This window comes from Quercus robur, chromosome 4 (assembly GCF_932294415.1).
Source record: "Quercus robur chromosome 4, dhQueRobu3.1, whole genome shotgun sequence".
NCBI classification, from domain to species: Eukaryota; Viridiplantae; Streptophyta; class Magnoliopsida; order Fagales; family Fagaceae; genus Quercus; species Quercus robur.
In genome coordinates this window covers 55995891-56019498 of record NC_065537.1, presented here as the reverse complement: position 1 = coordinate 56019498, position 23608 = coordinate 55995891, and the positions used below count along the sequence as shown (strand labels likewise).

General features: G+C 32.2%; 2 protein-coding genes across 2 annotated transcripts; one reads left to right on the top strand and one right to left on the bottom strand.

Moving 5' to 3' along the window:
* The first annotated feature begins 381 nt into the window (after nucleotides 1-381).
* LOC126723032 (acidic endochitinase-like) lies at nucleotides 382-1478 on the top strand. The gene has a single exon (XM_050426246.1). It carries the CDS (start codon nucleotides 439-441, stop codon nucleotides 1324-1326), a length of 888 nt encoding a protein of 295 aa, XP_050282203.1. The 5' UTR covers nucleotides 382-438; the 3' UTR covers nucleotides 1327-1478.
* Nucleotides 1479-10877: 9399 nt separating this feature from the next.
* Nucleotides 10878-22865, bottom strand: LOC126722207 (receptor-like serine/threonine-protein kinase SD1-8). Its single transcript, XM_050425353.1, has 10 exons — nucleotides 22793-22865; nucleotides 22610-22696; nucleotides 18143-18304; nucleotides 13759-15012; nucleotides 13530-13637; nucleotides 12286-12500; nucleotides 11973-12183; nucleotides 11637-11874; nucleotides 11386-11533; nucleotides 10878-11283 (listed from the first exon to the last, which is right to left on the bottom strand). The coding sequence occupies exons 1-10, from the start codon at nucleotides 22863-22865 to the stop codon at nucleotides 10975-10977; spliced, it is 2805 nt and encodes a 934-aa protein (XP_050281310.1). The 3' UTR covers nucleotides 10878-10974.
* Nucleotides 22866-23608: the final 743 nt, after the last annotated feature.

The window sequence follows — 23608 nt, the reverse complement described above, 5'->3', positions numbered from 1 at the left end:
CACATCATAAAATTCATTGAGTATTTAAATAGTTTCAAATTTGGGCAAAATATCCTCATAAAAAAAATACTCTAATTTCAAATAAATCTTAGATTTAACAAGAAAAAAATTCTTAGACTCTTATCTCAACTGTGTAGTCAAACCTTCTTTACTTGAGCATTTTGAGTAATATTCTCTTTCAAAATATCTGTCATTATATGCTGACTTAAATTAAAAAATATATATTGCTAGGATTTCAACCTTATTTTCTAAAAACTTTTATAAAACTGACCCATAAACAAATTTATTTAAATACCCCTCCTTTTAAATCTTTTTATTTTTCGGGTATTACAACTTTTGTCCTATAAAAGATTGAAAATGTGATACACGGAACACCACAAACACAAAGAAAAAATCTAGTTCAATTGCGACTCTCTGAACACACAAACCTACTATACTATGGCATCAAATCCGTCAAGCTCAATACCTTTCCTCTTATCAGTAATTCTGATTCTAGTGGTTGGTACTAATGCTGGTGGAATCGCAATCTACTGGGGTCAGAATGGAAATGAGGGTACCTTGGCACAAACCTGTGCCACAGGTAATTATGCCTTTGTCAACATAGCTTTCCTTCCAACCTTTGGCAACGGTCAAAAACCCCAAATCAACCTTGCTGGCCATTGTGATCCAACAACTAATGGGTGTACCAGGTTTAGCTCTGCGATACAATCATGTCAGTCAAGAGGAATTAAGGTGATGTTATCCATTGGAGGAGGTGCAGGGAGCTATTCTCTTTCTTCAACTGACGATGCTAGACAAGTAGCGACCTATCTTTGGAATAACTTCTTAGGAGGACAATCCTCATCTCGCCCTCTTGGAGCAGCTGTTTTGGATGGAATTGACTTTGATATTGAAGGAGGAACAACCCAACATTGGGATGAGCTTGCAAGCTTTCTCTCTCTATACAGCAAACAAGGAAAGAAAGTGTACTTAACCGCAGCTCCTCAGTGCCCATTTCCTGATGCTTATATGGGAGCTGCCCTTAAGACAGGTCTATTTGATTATGTATGGGTACAGTTCTATAATAACCCTCCATGCCAATACAGCTCAGGTAATCTAGTAAAGTATTGGAACCAATGGACTACCTCTATTCCTGCCACCAAATTTTTTTTAGGACTTCCTGCTTCGCCTAATGCAGCTGGGAGTGGCTTCATTCCAGCTGCTGATTTAACTTCTAAAGTCCTTCCGGCCATTAAAGGTAGTGCCAAGTATGGAGGTGTGATGCTGTGGTCGAAATACTATGATGACAAAACAGGATACAGTTCTTCCATCAAGAGCAGCGTTTAGGAGATGAGAGTCTAAAAATGACTCTCTAATTGATGCATGTAATAATTTCAAAGTAGAGGAGCTCCTACATGGCTACATCCTCGATAACTATTATCTGTGCTTATATACATGTATGTATGTGACACGAATAAAATATGCATCAATTTAAAACATGTCCCCTTTTTTTTTCCCATGAATGAATGTAATCTGTGCCCTTTTTTTTATTTATTTTTAAGATCATATCATATATTATCAAATATTGTCATGCCCCGAGTTCAAACGATATGAATTGGGCATGTGACAATAGCGACAACCCTATAGATACTGTACTGGTATAGTTTGTACTGAGGAAATATACCATACCGGCCATTAAACCAGTACTCCTCCAAAACGTACCAAAAAAATATCAGGTTATATGGATCTGTTTCAACTGTACTGGCCAGTACTAACATTTCGGCCGGTGCAATAAAAAAATTATTAAAAAATGTTTATTTAATCTAATATATTGGTTAATGTACTTAAGCTAATATTTAGGCTTATAAAATATGTGGACTTTAAATTTTATGTTGATAAATATAAAAATTAATAAATTCATACTTACATAAATAATACAAATAAATAAATTTTTTTTTTTACGTATAGAAATATATAAATAGCGGTAATCCTGAAATGGTACACCGGTATCAATTGATACCGAAATTTCGTTCTCCTAGCCAAACTAAAACAACATCTAGTATGAAATTGACTCCTTTGTGATTGATACCAATTGGCTGCTTATTATTGATATAGAAACTAGTATTTACAACTACTCCAAAAGTTACTAAATTACAAGAATTTCTATGATAAAAATAGATTTGAACAATTAATGATGGCTTGTGTTGTCTTTTAGTTGTTCCTTAAATTGTTGGAAAACATGGTTTTTCATCTCATATAAAACAAGTAGTGAAAAAGTTTTTTTTTTGATCTACTCTATTCATGACATACTTTGGGGTTTCTATCATTTCCCTCCCCTTTAAAACACCTTGTCCACATGGTATTGTTGTGGTTGGCATCTTCATCAAAGGAGATCTTTCAATGGACCAATACCTTAGTGATATTTTAATCACCATATTTATGCACTTCTCTTTGACAAGCAGTCTCATGTACATGACGGTTTCTTTTTCGTAGATCTTCAAACTCTCAAATTATTGAGCCTTTAATGGTTCTTCAATCTTCAAGGTCTCATTGGTTCTTTGGACATTGGAATGTTCTTAGATCCTTAAAACCTCATTTGATTCTAGAACCATTAGAATTGCTGGTGCTTGCATCTTTGATTCTTGGATCACCAACACTTGGATTGCCGATTCCTAAATCATAGACTCTTGAGTGAGAGCCTCCATTGGTGCATCAAGAATTGGTTCTTGCTCCAATGGCATGAAATTCAGGTTCTTGCATCTTAGATACTTGGGTGGTATTCTCCATTAATGCATCAAGGATTGGTGATCGAAACCGATTTTGTAGAGCGCATATGACATACTCAAATCCTAACTAATTCATCATTGTCTCAACTAACTAATTAATTAAAGGGATTACAACAATTATGAGGAGATTACAAGTATGACATAATTTGGTTTTTAAAAAAAAAAAAAATGGTTATGGATTATGTTTGGAGGGCTAAGATTATTTCTGTGAGAAATGGTACTCCCAAAATTTTTTACAATAATTTCACAAAAAATCTTAAATGACAAATTGTTACCAATATAAAAAAATTTAAAAAAATTGTGAAATTGTTGCGGTCATAAAATTACTCTATTTTAGTTAAACCCAAATTATTGGGATTCTAAGAAAAGATGTTCAATATAAATATATATATATATATATATATTGTAAAGTAAAAATTTTAAAAAAAAGTTTTATTAAAGATAAATAATAAATATAAAAAATTGCAAGTATATATTTGCTTTTTGTTTTTTGGCAGTCATAAGTGGCTTGTATATTGGAGGTTTTTTCAGTCAAATATAAACTTCATCGCTTGTTTTCTTTTGTTTTTGAGTAATTCTATGACCACGCGCTAATTTACAATTTTACCACAACTCTTATTGCATCAAAGTGATTCCCTCTCGAGAGTCGGAACAACCAAAATTACACTTCTTTTCCTGTCTTATTATTTCTTTGTTTCTCTCAAAGTTTTTTTTTTTTTTTTTTTTGACCACTGTTTCTCTCAAAGTATTTGTTTGTATCCATCAAACATAAATTATTAAAATTTGACAATTTATTAGACCAAATTTGACCCCGTCAGTCAAAGGGTTTGATCCAATTTTTATGTGTGAAAACGAAAGTGAGTCAAGAAGGTACATTATTGAAGAAGCTACTGGGCCTACAAGAGTCCCTAGAAACCACAATGACCTTGACCCTTTAGCAACGAGACCGAACATATTATTGGTCGATGTAAAGAACTTACACCAAACTTTCCAACTATGACTAGAATTGACCAGGGATTGTGTGGCCCAATGCCGAAACTGGCCTTCCATTGGTCGGACGGTGCGATAATCGATGTAAGGAAAAACATTTTACTACTATACTACCACCGGTGAAAGTTTCCAACTATGACTAGTAGTAAGTATTAACACTTTTTACTTTCTATCATTTCAGTCAAAAAAAAGAAAAAGGAAAAAAACACTTTTTACTGCTTCACCTAACCTTTCATATTATACTACTACACTCCTTACAAAAAAAAATAAATAAATAAAAACTTGTTTCTACTACACCTAACCCTTCTTATTATATTACCACCAGTTCCGTACATATCACACGATTTTAGTTATGAATTTTCTTTATATATATATATATATATATATATATTGAAAAACAATAATTAAATATAAGTTATTGTTATATAATTTTAGAACTCAAATCTAATTAAATAAATTATTATTACTATTATTATTATTATTATTATATCTTGTAATAAATTGCTTATAAAATGCATAATTTTGTATATTTGTCCTTATATATAATATTTCTAAATTAAATTATCAATAACAAATTTTCTCTTTTTTTTTAATAATTCCTTACTTATTAATGAAGAGTGTGATATGAACTGAAGTAATAAAATCATTTCTAATACTTGCATGAATAAGATTATCCAAAAAGAATTAATTCCAAAATTAAGATTAAAAAATCAATTATATTTACACACCTAAAAGAAATTTCATATTTAAGTCTTATTTGTAAAACCAACATATGTAGTATCCAGATGTAACATTCTAACTTACTAATAATATCTATATATATATATATATATATATATATAACACCCTAACTTAAATAGCTTGAGTAATGTCTCTAATCGTATTGTGCTTTAGCCTTTAAGAATCAGTGGCGAAGCTAGAATTTCAAGTTAGGGGGGGCAAGATTAAAAGACAAGATTGAAGGTAGAATTAATCTAAGATAAATTAATTGATACTAAATACACACAACATGTAATTTGGATCTTTAAAATAAATTGGAAAAATAAAACAATGTAAAAATATTAAGAATATAACAATATGCTTATGAAGTTCTATTCGGCTATATGCAACTCAATGCCATGAATACTTCTAAAATTTCATATAGACATTTTTACTTTTTTTTGTCGTTAAAATTTGAGTTTATAACAAAAACTCAAGTTTGATATTGAAAAGGTTGATAAGTAGAGAAAAAATTGTAAACTGGAAACCAAATGGTGAGGCGCTAAAGTAGGCACATTACACATAAACATAGATTTTTTCTTTCAAAGTCCAATTCAGTATTTTTTTTTTTTTTTTTCAGTCGTAGTTGGCAAAGTAGTGTGCAAAAAAAGAGTACTATTAAATGGGACCCATTATGTAAAAAAAGTGTTGCCATGTGAATGTAAAATTGTCTGACAATTGTTGACAAGCTAATATATATAAATAATAAGAAAAAGTAGATTGTCTTTTGTGTCAACTATCAAGTGGGGACTTTTACTGTATTTTACATCACTAAAGCTTGAGAAATTTTGAGAAGGCTAGGGGGGGCAAGTGCCCCTCTCGACCCCCCCTCCCTCTGCCCCTGTTAAGAATACATATATTAATATTATATATGAGAAAATAATGACTTTAATAATTAAAACATTTGAAAACAAATTATTAAGCCATAATCCCAATTCAGTAAAACAATCTAAATTTCAGAATTTAAATAAAAAAAGTTAAGTAAAGATAAACTTACACAAGAATGTAGAAAGATGGATATAATTTAGCCAAATATTATATGCTAGCTCACATGTATGAACCCTTTTAGATCCTTCTTTTTCTCTTGTATCCTATTTCATGTTGGCAGCAAAATTTTCTTTTAAAGAAGATAAACTACCTACACCAAACGAAAACCACAACACATTAAATCCACAAGAAAATATTGTTGTCAACAACAAAAAATCATGTAATGAGAAAATAAATGATATAGATATTTCACTTGCTATATAATCTACTCAAAAAGAAAACATTCCATACCATTACATCATAGCACTCATATTGAATTATAGTTAAATTTTATGATCTGAAAGGATATAGGAGAAATTCTAAATTGAATTTAGTTATACTTTTAAAGAAATAAAGTCATAAAAAAAGCTCACAAGAACCTTAAATTATACAATCTAAAAGGATATAGGAGAAATTCTGCATACTAAGAAATTAACACAGAGTACAAATAAAATTTTAAAACATGTAAATAGATAAAAATTGATAGTTTTAACAATCAATAAGTAAAAGTAACTTGGAATTAGATTGTACTACACCACATAAAAGACATGAAATTTGAATCAGATTTTTCTTAGTGATAGTCAATTGAAAAAAAAAAAAAAAAAAAAAAAAACTAAATATATAGAATAACCAAAACCTAAATACACACACAAAATAGTCCAAAAATTTAAAATATAAATAAATAAAAATTTTCCTAAGAGGAACCAAGAAATTAAATGGGTATCCATTGTTTTGCTTATTTATTGTAGACTTCCATTGACATAATATTCATAAATGCAAATTTAGAAACAAATAACAATAAGTAAAATGAATTTATTTAATCAAAACTATCATATACAAGTGCATATGCATAAGTTGCAAATTGAAAGAAAAAAAAAAATGTAGGGTGCAAAAGGGGTTCTATGGAAATAGGGATAGAATCTGGATTTCAATTTAGGGGGGGCCAAAGCATGAACCAAAATATTTTTTGATGACATGGTGGTTTATTAAATTAAAAATCATGGTAGACAAAAAAATTGCATTTTATTACATGAATTTTAAGTCACAAAGGAAATAACATGAAAAACAAAAATTGAAAGCTATGAAATAATATTCTAGCCTTCTATTAAAAGAGAAAAAGAAAGATGGCTTATAGTCCATTTATTGGGTACTTTGAAAGAATATGTTGACTTTTTCATGTTAACTAATATGATAATCTCATACTTTTGGACGCAACTAGGATCATGCTCTAATGAAAAAATATCAACTTTATTAATTTCAATTTTTCAAAACTTTGTTTGAGGATTTAAAAAACTAGGATATTAATATTAAGGGTTAGGAATGCTACATTATCAACATTGGCTCTAGAAGTATTTAAATGTTTTGTTTTGAATGACTTTCCTAGAATTTATAAATTAAAATTAATTAAAATTCATAGAAATTATCTCATGATAATTATTCATTCTCTAACTAAAAAAAAAAAAAAATAGAGTAATGATATATCTACAACAATTTTACAAAGAATTCTAACTGATAAATTGTTACTAAATTTAATCTGAGTTTATTACTGACATCATTTTTTTATTTATTATTAACAAATTGCCACCTATAATTTGTTATAAAACTATTGTTAAAATTTGCAGTAAAAAAAAAATTAGTTATTATTTAGTCTGATGACACCCAAAGTTCAAACGATTTGGTTACATGCATTAAGTTAGTTCTTCTTTTTTGTCTTTCTAAATGATAACTACCTCAATAAAATATTGGGCAGTGGACGTGAATGCTGTAAAGTGTAAACCCCGAAAAGGATTTTTTTTTTTTTGGTTATGATATTGGTGATTTGGAGATGGGTGTTTTTGTTGTATTGTGTTTGGACTTCGGAGGGACCACGGGCCCAATGAATGGTGTAGGTGATTAATTTCATTTGGGTCATTTGGACCAATTTCAGAAATTTGATTGGGTTCTTGGGACCAAACAAAATATTAGAAGGGGGGGGGGGGGGGACTATAAAAATTTAGGCCCAAACTGTAAAATATGAAAATTCATATATACTATATAAATATTTTTTCAAAATTGAAATATATAAGTTTTGAAATTTTAATAATAGATTTTTAGTTGGATTAAAATTTAAAATTTTGAAACTAAGATAATAAAGTTTAGCTAGATTAAATTATGAGTCATGCTAACATGTGCCTTTAAGACAATTGTTAATAAATCATATTAGGAAAGTTTTAATACTACTTTTATGGGAAATATAAAAAGCTAACAGAAAAATTAATTGGTTTTATCATTTTTTCATAAAATTTTTCTAAAAATAATTCTTAAAACAATGCCCTTAAAGCATTCATTAACATTTCCCTTAAATTATAGTTCAATTTTATCTCTTGATTCAAGGAAATATATCCGAACAATTAATAAAATAATTTTTTTAATTATTAATAAAATGTAAGATGCAACTTGAGGGAAATTTTTTTGATAAATTTATCAACTCCTATGTATCTATATAGCGTGTATATCCTTCCAATGAAAGTGGTTTTTTTTTTTTTTTTTAATACTATTCTTCTACTTGACAACTACACATTTTTCTATGAATTTTCTTTTTTTATTGGCTCTGGTAATTTTCATTCTTCTTAAAAAATATATGTATAATGACAATTAAGTTTATATATATATATATATATTTTAAGTTGATATGAACAAAATGTATGTTGCATATTTTGTTAAAACATTTATTGTAACTTAATCCAATGAAAGTGATAAAAACAAATAAGTTGTTATCTCTATCTAAAAAATTGTTTTTATCCAAAATATTGTTGTAATTCGATGAAGTTACTTGGTGCAATCATAGCTTAGAAAGAATTGTTGTAATTTGGTGAAACCACTTGGTGCAACCACAATTTTTAAGCCCAACTTTAAAAAATAAATAAATAATTGATGTAAACAAAATGTTTGCTGCATATTTTGTTAAAAAAATTATTATTATTTTATCCAAAGAAATTGATAACAACAAATAATCACTTCCAAATAGAGAATTAAGCACAAGACCTACTCACCAAATAAGCACTTCCACATCCCATTTTCAACATTCTCGTTTCAAATCTTCATTTTTCTTTTCCTTTTCTTTTTTTCGTTTTTGTTTTAGTTTCCCTCCATGTTTACCTATTTATTTATTTTGGATTGAAGTAAGATCTACCATCTAAACATTTGCAACACTATAAGAGAGAAACACTAAAAGGAAGTAACCTTTTGAAAAAGTATGTTTGTTCATGAAATCTTCAAAAGGATTAAGGTGTTTTTTTATTTAAAAAAAAAAAAAAAAAAGGAAACTAGCAGACTATTTTTATTGAAACAAAGCAAGGACCACATCAGACAGTCATACGTTATAGGACTCCTAAGCCCAAAGGCTTAAACAAGTTTCCAAAATCTTCTAACTGCCAATATAGTCTCCATGTCAAACAGAGACGATCACTAGAAACAGAACAGGGGCCTCCAAAGCAAAAATGAAGTTGGGACAATCTTGCTATATAAAACAGAGTAATCAGCAAACCCCTGTCTGTGCCCCTTTGATGGCGTTGCAAATGCCTAGGCTCTGATACTAGTTGTAGGGGAGATAAAAACTCTAAGGAGCTTCCTTGATTAATTAATATAACATATAGAGACACATTTTAACCCAAAAAGTCTAAGCCCTATGGATATGTGCTCAATTATGTTATATTAATTACTCATTCTTCTCATCATTATTCAATGTAAAACTTCACTCGCGTGCACACCCAACGTTATCAAGATGTTTAGTACGATGTCGTCCGAGAGATGGTTCTTACTTTTTCAGAGGATCAGTGGTTATCAACATGGTTCTCTCATTTGGGACATTTTCAGAAGAAGAGAGATAGAGAGTCAGTGAGGAATTGTACTTGGGTACTTAGATTAAAAAATGGAGTTGGGGTATTATTTGATTTTTTTTTTTTTAATGAGTGGTATTATTTTACTAGTAAACTATTGGTTGGGGTGAGTTACCAAAATTTGAAGTAAATAATAGACATTGGTTGAGCTTATTGTTTTTTTAGAGAGAGTTTCAACTTATGATGTCTGCTCTTAATGATTGACAACATTGAACTTATTGTGAATGCTACTTAACATCTTAGAGATTTGAATAATTCCTTAGTACTGTTTAATTTAAAAATAATATGTACACTTGTTATCAAATGAGAAACTCAATATTTTTTTCACAAATATTTACCAATTCACACATAAAATAATATTACAAAAATGTTAAGTGTTACACTCAAAACTTCAGTTGGTTTTCGAGTTTTACCAAAAGGACTTGGCATGGGTCTAGTACCTCCAATGTACTGGACAGGTTGAAATGACAAAACATGGCCAAACGTGTCATCATCTCAACAAATTCAATGTATTGAAGTGCTAAACATAATCTCTTCACTTACTAGATAACCAAGAAGAAGAAACAATAAGGACTCTCATAGGTTGGGCAGCAGTAGGACTCTCATGAGACATTAACGTAGTATCCCATTATCGTCAAGGCCACATCCAATGCTTGCAAATTCCATAGGTTGAGGACTGATTATGTGACATACTCCCCCTCCCCAATCTCTCAAGTCTCGATTCACAATGTAGGTTAAATCATGGCTCACGGTACACAAACCACCTCTCCCAAAAAGTATATTTAAAAAGTTATAAAGAAAGAATCATCTGCATAAGTTTACTCTTAAATCTGTCACCATTTATGTGAAATCACTGGACCAACTCTTATAGATTGTAAATTGATTTTGAGACTAAAAAGAATGGAGGTATCCTAATAAGGGGTGAAGCACATGGTCCTTAAGAAAAATGGATGAATAAATCTTTTAGGATTAAAATTAGCAAATATTTGTGACAATATCTTCTGAGTCAAGATTGTATTTCATGATCAATTTGTGAAGAAAATCGAAGAATTGGCACATGAAGATCTGGCTTAAGCAAGCTAGTCAGCTGCTGTTACTTCATCAACCTGAGATTTTACTCCTTTCTCGCAAATGGCCTGCTCAAGCAAAACCCTGCTTGAGCGAGATCAAGCAGAGGAAGCTTAGAAAGTTTTCTCTGATACTTGGGGCAGAGAATGGACGTTAAAGTGTGTGTCCAAAGCTAAGACGAAAATATCACACAATTTTTTCACAAGGGCTTTGGGTTTTAGTTTTGTAGAGCACTTTTTCTTTACAGAGCCAAGACTGATTTTTAGTCTCCCAGCCATATTTGTTTTTTAAACTTTGTGGCCAATCGCTAATTTATTTATTCTATAAGTTTAATCACAAAGGAATGTCAAATAATATTTTGCATAAATATTCAGTAATTTAAAAAAAAAAAAAAAAAAAAAAAAGTGTGTAGTAGATCCATATGCATAAAAATTAGACAAAAAAAACTAGATTTTACAAAATGAATTTGACTTTGATACACCAAATAGTTATCGAGCTTCCATTATAGAAACAGTAATATTGTTTATTGAGCAATTTGCTGCGCTGTTAGTTGATGTATTTGTGTCCATCATATTCCGGCCAGTGGTAAAAGCAGGTTGCTTGGGTGTAGGTAGAGGAACATGTTCGTTGCTAAGCCATGAGACCACATTAGACATGGTAGGTCTATCACTCAGGCTTTCTTGGCCACAGAGAAGCCCTATGTTAATAAATCGCAACATAATAGAAGTGGAAGAAGGATACCCTATTGTTGGATCCATCAATTCCGAACTTCGATCATATCTCCACAGCTCCCAAGCCTGTTTCATTTCAAATAAATGTATATTTATTACTACGAACTTCTCAATTTAGAAAACTGTGCAAAAACATAAAGAACTTGAAAGGTTATAAAAGCTACACACATATGCAAGAAGATTGAGTGACGCGCTGTTGTAGAAACCAGTATTCTTCTTTTCACTCACAATCTCTAAAAGTAGTACCCCAAAGCTAAACACATCAGACTTTATAGAGAAGAGGCCCTCCACAGCATATTCAGGAGACATGTACCCACTAGATTGCAAAATTCAATATTTGATTATTTTAGTGGCTTGCTCAATAAATTTATTTGGCAATTGCATATATATATTAGATAAGAAGTTGATTTCATACTTACTAAGTTCCAACAATCCGGTTTGTGTTTGCTTGTGTTTCATTGGCTCCAAATATTCGAGCCAAGCCAAAATCTGATATTTTCGGGTTCATTTCATTATCCAAGAGAATGTTACTGGGTTTTAGATCTCTATGTATGATTCGTATTCTTGAATAATGATGAAGATAAAGAAGCCCTTGAGCGACCGCTTCAATAATGTGAATGCGTGCCCCCCAATCTAACATCTGTTTCTTGGTTGGATCTTTTCAAATGGCATAACAGCTAAGAAAATCAGTACTCAAGAACCCAGAATATTCAAATATATATAGAAAAAAAATACCAAGATGGAAAAATACACACCAAAAAGGAAGAAATCCAGACTTTTATTAGCCATGTATTCATATATTAGTATATTTTCATCTAGCTCGATACAGCAACCCAAGAGTCTGACTAGATTTCTGTGCTGGAGTTTTGCTATTAGTGTTATCTCCTTTCTGAATTCTTCAAGCCCCTGTCCAGATCTTTTTGAAAGCATCTTCACTGCAATTTCCTGCCCCTTGAGTAATTTTCCCTATGAAAGTGAATCACAATCTCTTTGAACTTTCATGAAAATTTAACATTGTTGGTTGTCTTATAATATGTAGATCACATTGATTAGGAGAATGGATCGTACCTTGTGAACAGGTCCAAAACCTCCTTCTCCAAGCTTATTTGCATCTGAGAAATTATTAGTTGCAGCTGATACGCTCTCATAACTGAATAGTGGTAACTCCACATCCTTCTTCCCTCTCTTCTTCAGACAATCTTTAGTGTTTGATCCATCATTAATTGCATGGATTTCAGCACTAAAATCAAATAACCGTAAATCATTGCTTGAATCCTTTCCTCCTGTTTGACGTAGAATGATAAGACTTCACCACTTAAATACAGTGCTCGGTCTAATAAAATCAATTAATAAGGTGACAGGAAAAGGTTAACCAAAGTTCAACTACTACGAGCCGTGTCAGTACACAAAGGTAAAGAAATTTTTTTGCTCGTTTTAAAACACAACTATTAACAATGTGATATTTCATTCCCATTTCACATAAATGACTAAATAACTGCAAAGGTCAACCCTTCCTAGGGGTGTATTTAGTAAAATCTGCATGAGGTTCACCAATGTTCAAGAGCTTGAACACTACCTTTGCCAACTGATGAGACTAATGCTTATTTTGTTTGATGGAAAACGTTTTGTAGAAAATAACTCGTTTTCTAGAATACTAGATCATTTTCTGCATTTAATCATGACATTGAAAATGAGCCAAAAAACATTTTATGTTGTTTGGCTAACATGGAAAATCACTAAAAAAATTTCTGTAATTTTAAATAATTATATATATAAAAGCTTTCATTCACAAAAACATACACTGATTAGGAAAAGGTTTTCTATTTTTTAGGTCATTTGGGAGTCTCAAATTGGAAAACAAACCCCAATTTTAGGATCTATGCAAAGTGAGAAAGCAACTGGTTGGAACAAAAAAGTTGATTTGATAAACAGTCAATGAACAATCTTGAGAAATTTTTTGTGGTGTGGAGTTTATTTGAAATGGTTTGTTAAGTATGTAATGTTCCAGAAACACCTTCTGTTGGACATGTTTTTCGTTGAACACAGAAAATGCTTTCAATTCATTTGTTTTCTGCCAGACCAGATACCAGAAAATCCAAAATGTTTTCTAGGAAACATTTTCCGTTGACAAAAATGGTAAAAGCTTTTCATTGCCCTGCCAGGAGTGTTGAGTACTAAGAATAAGGACCTATCACAGATTTCTTTTCATTGTTACTGATCCAATAAAACTGATCCAACAAATTAAAAATAAGAATAATAATTTTATAACATTCAGAAACAGATTTCTATTTATGGCTAGAGCTTATGCTTACCTTTGGGTTTGACCTTTCCCTTGCTTAAAAAACAAATGCAGAGCCATGACAGAAGCACTGTTGCAGGGAGCAACACGCCTACAATGACCCATACTTCCCATTTGTTGCCTGATTATGATAATAAGAACCAATGTTAGCTCAACCATAACCAAGAATGAAGTATTCTTGCAGAAAACAAGATAACATGAGTTTGTGTATATGCCATTGCACTCATCCTGCCTTTCAGTACCTCGAAGGGAAGTACTTCGATGCTCAGAAGCAGAAAGTCTGAGATAGATATCTTGTCCAGCCTCACCACCATCTGAGAGTTGCTGCAAGTTCAAAAGAGCCTCTTCCCATATCATACACCCACTGCTGCTATTATAAGCATAAGCTGCACAAGAACAATTTTTCATGCAAGCCAATTCACATGTTGTAGCACTCCCTGTAAGATTTGCTTTTGAATTTACAGGCAATCTCACATTTGATTTTTTCAAGAACCAATCTCTTTCATCGTTTGTATTCATACTATCCTCACATTGCAAAGGGGATTTCCTCACACAACCACCTGACCAATCATTTAGTTTGGTGTCTTGAACCGAAAATGGTTCAAAACCTTGTAGACATTGACAAGGGTTTGATACATTTTCATGAAACATGCCAAATGCTCCACAAAAAGCGTAGACATTGGACTTTTGTCTTGGTTGAAACCAAAATGTATTCCAAATGCAAGGTCTGTCCGACCACATCTGTTGCTGGATCATTCCTGAAAAATTAATGACAAACCTAGAAGGGATAAAAGCACTATTATTAAGAGAATAACTAAAATAGCTTTCATTTTCATTTGACACAAAACTGTAGTTGAAGATACTATTTTGTGTCATCTCAGGAGCCAACTTGAAAAATCTTCCATTCCAAATTCCACTACTCCAATAACTTTGGGATCTATTCCACTCTAAGATATATTGACTGTCTTCATTTGGGTCTAAGCCAAATGAGAACATACCCGGTGCAGGATCTTCTGAATTCTTCCATGAAATAAGCTGCTTTGATTTTCCAGTAATCTTATCAATCCTAAGCTTTCCACCCGGCAACAATGTGTCTGTTGGATGATCAAAACTCTCCCAATATATAGTAGACACATTGTACTTGTCTCTTAAAACAAAATTTCCATCATCACCAATTATTGCTTCAGTTGAATTTGACATTGGAAATGCCAAATTTGTTGACCAAAATGGTTTCTTGGAGGATCTGTCAAGCAGGATAAGATTGCCATCTTCTGACAGTTCAAGTCTTGAAGAAGATGGTTCTGTCAAAGGGTTTTCTCTATTTGCTACCCAAACAATGCTTATGTCCTTGACCTTGACATCAAACTTCTTATACCATATTCCTAGGTAGATGTTTGAAAAAGTACCTGGTTTGAAGAAACCGAGTTCAAAAATGCTACCTTGAGATACTATGCTCTCACTCGCTGAAAGAGACTCAGCTGCAGAAAGGGTATCACCTGCAGTAGAGAAGCATGCTAAATGGTAAGACAGGATTAAAAGCAAAACAGAGAAGAGCCAGGGGTTTCTAGTATTGGTAAGCATCAATCTCTAACTTACAACCACACAAATGGTAATTACTGAAAAATTCCAGAAGAATTATAATGATTAATGGTATATGAAAGAGATGAAAAACTTGTCTTGCCATAAAGCTATAGAAGAAAAGCATTTCTAGAATTCCTGTCAAGGACTACTGACTTCTTTCTTTTTTTTTCTTTTTTTTTCCTGTACTTTTGGACTAGTCTATTTCTTACACATTGGTTTAAAACGTGTAGCTATTATCATGTTTCTATTTCAATATCACTTCAACACCAATCTAACCGTTAGATGGACATCTAGATGATAATCGTACAACTCAAAAAATCACGCACACCAGTCAAACTCTCAGACTAGGGTTCACTTGGATAAAACTTATTTGACTGAAATTGAAAATATTGTAGTAAAATAATTTTTAAATATATAAATAATATTGTAAGACTCATTTTTAATAAAAAATTTACTAAAAAGTAAAAATTGTGAGTCTCATAAATAGTACATGAGTATACTGTTTATGAGAGAATAGATCAACAACTGCGGCTGAAAAAAAAAAAAAAAAAAAGCGCTGAAAACCCACTAAGCTGAAAACGTGGACGTGTATCCAAACGGATACTACCACATTCCGTTCTTTACGTTTCAAAAGAACAAGTTACACCATCAACTCAAAGAACAAGTTACACCAACTCACGACTGAGTCAATAGTATGGACGGAACCAAAATCTGATTTTCCCCCCCCTTTTTGATAAACAAAATCTGAATTTTTTGTTGGGGATTTTAGTCTGCACAGGAAAATTCTCTTACAATATTTACTTCTGTCAACTTATGGCATGTTCTTAATTTCCGGCCAATTTTACACTACTTCTTCTCCCTCCCCCTCAATCCAAACAAACACTTAAAAGTTCCTGAATTTATAGTTTCCCAGAGACTTCCACTTGGTATTCCATTAAAAACTGATCATAAACGTCGGCCAAGAATGGGGTTCTTTAATCAAGGTTGGGTTTCTTGATTGACTTCCTCTCAATTTCATGTTCATTGACAAGGATTCCTTTTACCGTGTGCTTTGTCTTTGAACTTCTTTGGATACTACTTTAGTTTCTTCAAATTTCTTTTGATTCCTTATCCAAAATTCTTTATATATTTTTTACCTTACTTTCATCCATCCAGAATTCTCTTTCATATCCACCTTCCTTTTTGTGGGTTCTGTTAATTCCTCCAAAATTCACTTTGAGATTACTATTTGTTAAAATGCCAAAGATGATGTTGATTCTGTTTCATGGCTCTTTCTTTTAGTTGTCTTAATTACAAGCCTAAACGAAGTCATAGGGTGTAAGTCATGGCTAGAAGTATGAGTTTTGGTCCCCACGTCATTTTTTTTTTCAACTTGCCCAATTTCATGCAATTCAAACCACTGGTGGTTTTGTTCTGTTACTTTTCATTGCTTGCAGCTCATTTGTTGGGAATCATGATGATATCTTTATTCAAGGAAATGCTTGGTCCACCTGTTCTACATTAATGGCCAGTTTGGATGAAGCGGGGGTAGAGGAGAGTTAAGAGTAAATTGGCCGGAAATTGCCAATTTACTAACTTGATAAGCAAAGTAATCGAGCTTGTAGTTGCAAAGATATTAACTTATTAAGTTCAATGAGCTAGAAAAAAGGACCAGGACAAAAGAAAACAAAAACCAATTTGAGCCTGTGCAGAATTTAAATACAAAAGAATATAAGAGAAATTATGACCAGAAAGGCATATAATAATATTACCAATGCTAATATCGCTGAATTCAAAGTTTTCTCTTTTTCTTAAACTTTCTTGATAATCAAACGGATCATCAAGAAGGAATCAACGAAACAAAACAGCAAGGAATTTTCCCTCAGCAATTCTATTGTTCGACATAAATCAATAACCAAATGTAAATTGCAAATGCAGGCATTTGATGAAAATCAACTAACTTTACACATGAAAATTATATACAGAGAATATTCACAAATTTCAACAAGTTATTACACTAGTCTAAGTGAAATATTCCGAGAAAAAAAAAATCCCAAAACTTGTACAATTATCTATATACAGATCAAAAACTCAACAAGCAAATACACCAGACATGCAAAAGTAAATAGGAGACCGTATTGATCATCAATGCAAGACCTTTTAGGGTTAATGTATAACACCAAATTAGCTTGGTTGACACCAAATCAACTCCACAGTCCATATTATATCACTCAAAATTAATCCTAAAGATATATAATGGAATATATATATATATATATATATATATATATAAAGAAGAATGTGTGAAGATCTCTTAGGTAAAAGAAACATTGAATCAATTCAAGTACAGCCAGAATCAAATTCAGACTCATTATAGTAGAAAAAGTTAAGATTAACAAGGAAGGGACACTGAGATTAATGAACAATAAGAATCAGGATGAGAGATGAATAGGAGACAATGATATTAATTTAGAGATAGAGTTATTTTTAATTGATTATTGAAAAACTCCATTGATTATCTTTTTCTTGGACATAAAAGGATGTCATGCATGCAAGTATAACAATTGCATACCATCATGTGGTCAAGCAGTTGTGGGCATGGGTCAAGCTTTGAGGACTTAAACTGTGCTAAAAAACAAATTATTTTATTTTGCTTTGCAATAAGGAAGTATTAAACAAAGCAGATCCTTATCCAATGTCAAGACCAAACTATCTACAAATAAGCTTCTTCACTTGTCTGCATGTGCCAATTTAACATGCTGAGGGATTAAATAATTATCATTTAGAAGTCTGTAGGGGATGACATCATTCTATGCAAGGAGGTTGATGTTGTTGCTAAATTTTTTTTTTCCCCTAAACTCACAAACCATCATTTAGAATAAGTAGACTTAACCCATCGCTCTATCAAGGGGATTACAAAATGATTAAAAGGTCAATCACAAATAATTTAGAATTAATTATCATATGAAAATACTTATTTGAACATGCCTAGATAGGAGATAGTTACCACACACCAGACACTATTTTGTGCTTTGGTTGGCCATAATCAGTTCAAAAACAACCTACCTCTATTGTTCTTAACATCATAGTTGTCCAATTGGCAGTTTGGCCCTTGACTTTTAAAATAAATGGTGACGATCAGATTAGTGAATTTTTGAGAGAATAAGTTCGTAAAAGTAGCATCCTGTGTTGTAAACTCCACCAACAAACACAATCTGCCACATTGTCCTGGGAATTACAGAAAGACTAAAAGGGTAAACAACAAGGAACATCCAATATTACTCTTGTAGGAAATAATATAACCAATAATATAAATAGGAGCTTACACAGAATTTCTTGCTCAAAATCTGTACCAAATACTCTTTTGTGCTTTGGTTGGCCATAAAGGAGAGAATGCAGACTCAGTTTTTGGTGCAATGCACATTTAAATAGATCCATGTATATTCCATCAAACAATTGAGAAAAGTTCAGCAGTTCATAGTTATATTTGATATAGGATCGAGATATCTGGCATAGTTGATTGCAGGATGCAGAATGCTACTACATTAACGAGATGGTGACCATGTAAATAAGAGGATGGAATTCTTAATAACAAGATAGGAATATTTGCAATTACCTTCTATAACCTGAGGTTATAGATAAGTAGTAAAAGATTCAGGAATGAATTTCTGTCAAAGAAATTGTTATTCTACAAATTCATAGGAGAAAATTTAGACAAAATCTTCTCATGTTAATGAAAGTTATATCTGACAGAGATGGAGAGTTTAAAAATTGGAGATCTTGTATTAGGTTCAAGAATCAAGAAGTGAACGAAAGACCATGTAGATAGAACCAGTTGTAAAGTGTGCAAGTAAAAGGCTGACTAGTTGATGTCCATTCAAGGGGTCAAATATAGTCCCATAAAGTATTCTATTTCATGGATGTTAACTTAAAAAAACAAAGATATTTGCCTGCATCATTAAAAATACTTATAAGTTGATTTAAACTCCCACTAAAGCTTGTCTCAAAGCTAAGGTATTTGACAAGCTAACTGAACTGTAAATGCCCCTAAATTCTTCTTGTCCAACCAAACAAAAGTTAGAGAAACACATTTCATGCACCTCAAGACCTAACAGCTATATATCTTTAAGTTCTTCCTCTCTTCAACCAAACAAGTTTAGTGAACAGATTCCATAGCAGTATAAACCATAGCATTTTTATAGGATAAAGAACACAACAGTACTAACAGAAACACAGCATTTAAGCAGCTAAACTTGTTGATCCGCATCCAAGGATAATAAACATGTGATTGAACCCATCTAAGCATGAAATAATAACATTCCTTATCTAGATAAATCTCTTAAGGCCAGAGATAAGATGATATAGCAAAGATCACATATCTTGGGACCAACTCTCTGTCATATAAATTAGCTTCTTATTGTCAATATCAAGGTTAAATGCACTACAGAAGCAAACAAAAGACCATGTAGCTTGAACCAGGGAAGGTTAAATGCATGACCTTGGAATGGTAAAGCTCACTAAACAAGCACTTGGCTACTCCTTTTCAACAGCTCTTATTTAAAACAGAACAAAATGGGTTACTTGGAAACTGCATATTTTCTGTGTTCTAAATCAGGAAAGCAAGAGCATCATGCTGCTAAAAAGTAAAAATTTAAAAAACGTAAACTAGAACTAACCTGCCAGTTTAATAGTTTATCAAGGGGTTTGCAGAAAGGATAAAAGGTAAAGCACAAATATATTTTAAATTTATTATCGTATGAAACAGCTTAACCAAACATAACTACATAGGAGCTGGTTTAGCTTCATCATACACTCTTTTTGTGCTTTGGATGGCCAAAAACCATTCAAAAAATCCCATCCCTACAGTTCTTACTTCTTAGCATATTATAATTGACAGATTTATACTTGAATTCAAGATAAACAGTTAGGACAAGGTTAGTGAATTGTTTGTAAGAAGTTCCTAAAAGAAGGCAGGACTGTGTTATAAAACCCCACCAAGTACAGTACCCTGCCACTTTCTCATGGGAATTGCAGAAAGACTAAAAGGTTAATTAAAGTAAAAGTGTCCAATTTTGCTATTGTAGGGATAGCTTAACTGAACACAATTCAATAGGAGCTGTACAATGTTTTGCGCAAAAGCTATACCAATTACTCTCTTGTGTATTGGTTGGCCATTAAGGAGAATTTGCTCTCAGATGTTGGTTAAAACCAGAATTGAATAGATCCAAGTATATATGCTATTACAACTACAAAATGTATAGTTGTAACTAATTGAGAATTCAGAAAATAGGTAAAGTCTGCTTGCAAGATGCAGAATGCTGCTATGTTAGGGATGATGTGGAGTTCAGAAATTAATGGGACAATGACAAGTGGAGAATGTTATTTCTCATACTAGTGCTTGTAAAGAAATAGGAAAAGATTTAGGAATGAAGCTCTATTAAGAAATTGTAATTCTACAAAATTATAGGAGACAATTGGTGCCAGCGAAAGATGTATCTGCTAGAAATATAGAATTTGAAAGGTGAAAAAAATATGTCAGTTTCAAGTTGATGAAAGAAATTTATTATAAGTATAAGCCTAACTTGGAAAAGCAAGGTAATCAAGCTTATAGTTTTAATCCATCAAATCACTACACTACCCTTGAAGATACTAAGTAAGTCTGGAGGCGCAAATCAAATAAACTCAATGAGCTAGAACAAAGGACCAAGACAAAAGAAAACAAAAATCAATATGATACTGCACAGAATTTAATTACAAAAGAAAAGAGGAGAAGATTTTACCAGAAAGACATATAAAGTATTACAAATTCTATTCTCACTGAATTCAAAGTTTTACTTCTCTTTTTGTTAAACTTTCTTGGTAACCAAAGGGATCATCAAGAAAAGAACCAACAAAACAGAACAGCAAGAGAGTTTCCCTCACCAATTCTATTGTTCAACACAAACCAATAACCAAATGTAAATTGCAAATGCAGGCATTAATAAAAATCAGCTAACTTTACACAGGAAAATTATATATAGAGAATTTTCACAAATTTCAAGGAGTTATTACAATGATCTAAGTGAAAGAATTCCCAGAAAAAATCTCCAAAAGTTTTACAATTATCTATATACAAATAAAAACTGACCAAGCATATAGACCCAAAAAAAAAAAAAAAAAAAAAAAAAAAAAGGAAACCATATTGATCATCAATGCTAAGAGCTTTTAGAGTTAATGTAGACACCAAATTAGCTAAATTGACTCCCAAGTAAACTCCACAGTCCACATTATCACACTCAAAATCATTCCTAAAGATATATCAGAAAAAAAAAAATTTAATAAGAAAAATATGAGTAGAGCTGTTAGGTAAAAGAAACCTTGAATAAATTCAAGTAGAGCCAGAATAAAATTCAGTTTCTACAATTTTATAGGAGAAAAAGGTAAGATTAACAAGCAAGGGAGACAGATTAATTAAGAATAAAAATCAGGATGAGAGATGAATAGGAGACAATGATACCGATTTGGAGACAGTTAGTGTTACTTGATTATTGGAAAACTGTACTGATGTATGAGCACAAGTTTAAAGGATGCCATGCAAGTATAAAACTGCATACCTTCCATGTGGTCACTGGTCATGCAGTTGTGGGAAGGATCAAGCTTTGGGGACTCAAATATGCCAAAAAAAAAAAAGTCTAAATGGTCATTAATATCAGAACATATAAAAAAATTAAAAATTAAAGAGTTTTTTACAAGTATTAAACAAAACAGAACATTATTTATTGTCAAGACCAAACTACCTGCATATATCACTTATCTGCATTTGCCAATTTTCACATGCTGAGGAATTAATAAAAAATATAAAAAAACATAGGCACTGTTATTAGTTTGGCTTGCTACAATGGCCTTTGTTTTGTGTTTTCAAATGCATATATATAACTTCAAAGTGAAGTTTCTGTTGCACAAATTAGCTTCTTGTGATCAAAACCATGTATTTAGATATACAGTCACCAGCCAGGACAAGACAATTTAAATAAACACACATGACCTTGAAATCAGCCTATGCTTGAAGAATAAGCTCTTCCATGATTTACCTATCAAAATAAAAAAGCTCTTCCATGATCCTTTCTTAACATCATCAGATTTAGAGCTTCTTTCTTACTGCTTATCAAAAAGAGCCCTTTTTCTTACTAATTCGTTGTGTAATAGGGACACAAAAGGGAAAATGTAGTTTTCCTGTGATATTATCAAATCTTGAAATGTGTATGGCAATAACAAGATGCAAAATAAAACACTAACACAAGCATGGGCTTAAGCATTAGAGGATAATATTAAAAAGAACAAATTCACCCTTCTACATTCAGACCAGTTTTTTCATGCCTACAACAAGTAAAAGGAAATAGCAGTATCATGGCCTCATTTCAATCACAGTTTGTATGACAATATTCTATGATACTGTTAGTAATGTCTCTTCTCATTTAGATAGTATGTTTGCTTTATCGAGCAACACTAGGCTTTCCATTAAAGTAGCAGCTATAACTGGCCCACATCGATTACCAAGATCATTCACCTGTGAAGTTTCTGGGTCAAATGAAATAATTGCAATGCTTGTTCGAAAAAGAGGTACACCATTCCTAGTGAAACCTAAGAAATCTTTACCATTTTCCAATTACACAGCAAAAAGTTGATCCCACACACCATACTCCCTCATCACCTGAACAAGGAGGTATAGGTGATTACCAAATGGAAATTCAATCAGAGCCAGATTTCCCTTGAACACAGCAAGATGCCGAAAATGCAAGCCAACTGACATGCTAGGAAGTTCTACACTTCCAAATGTCTAGTTACTGACATCAAATGTCAAAATTTTGGCAGCTTGAGGTTCCTCTTCACCTTCACTCATACATATCATCCAATGCAAAACCCCATTAACAAATGGTACAGGCAAATCGTAACCAATGTTGGAGATAGAAACATTAGGTTCCAACATAACCCTTTGCCACGAATCCGAGCTTAATGTGTAAACTTCAGCCTCAGCCTTAGTTGGAGTTCCCATTTTCCTCAAACGACACGAAATTCTAACAACCTTGTAGTCATTGGAATCAGACGGATAAGCAAACCCAGGTATAACATTTTCTAACTTGCTTAGACAAGTATCAGGCGGCTTCTTCAATTTTCTAATACTGGGGTTCCACAATTATATAAGATTACCAGAAACATTATGAAAGACCCTGTTAAAGAGACACAAGAGGCCATTGAATGAACGACCATTTGGACAGAGAAAGACTGAAGAGTAAAGGGAATTTCAAACTAGGAAATCCTAGTAAAAGTGCTGTCGCAAGTGACCGTAGCGAGTTGTACGATGTTGTCCTGAAGATGGGGTTCATGGGACGTGTAGGCCACGGCATGTGTATGAGATAGCCATTGTTGTTGTTGTTGATGATATTAAGGTGGATGGAAATGAAATTACGACTAGTGATTGAGGAGTTCCTGGGTTTGCAAACGCACCTGAATCTTAGGACCGATTTGATCGGTAGCCTTGCCAAGATGTTGAGT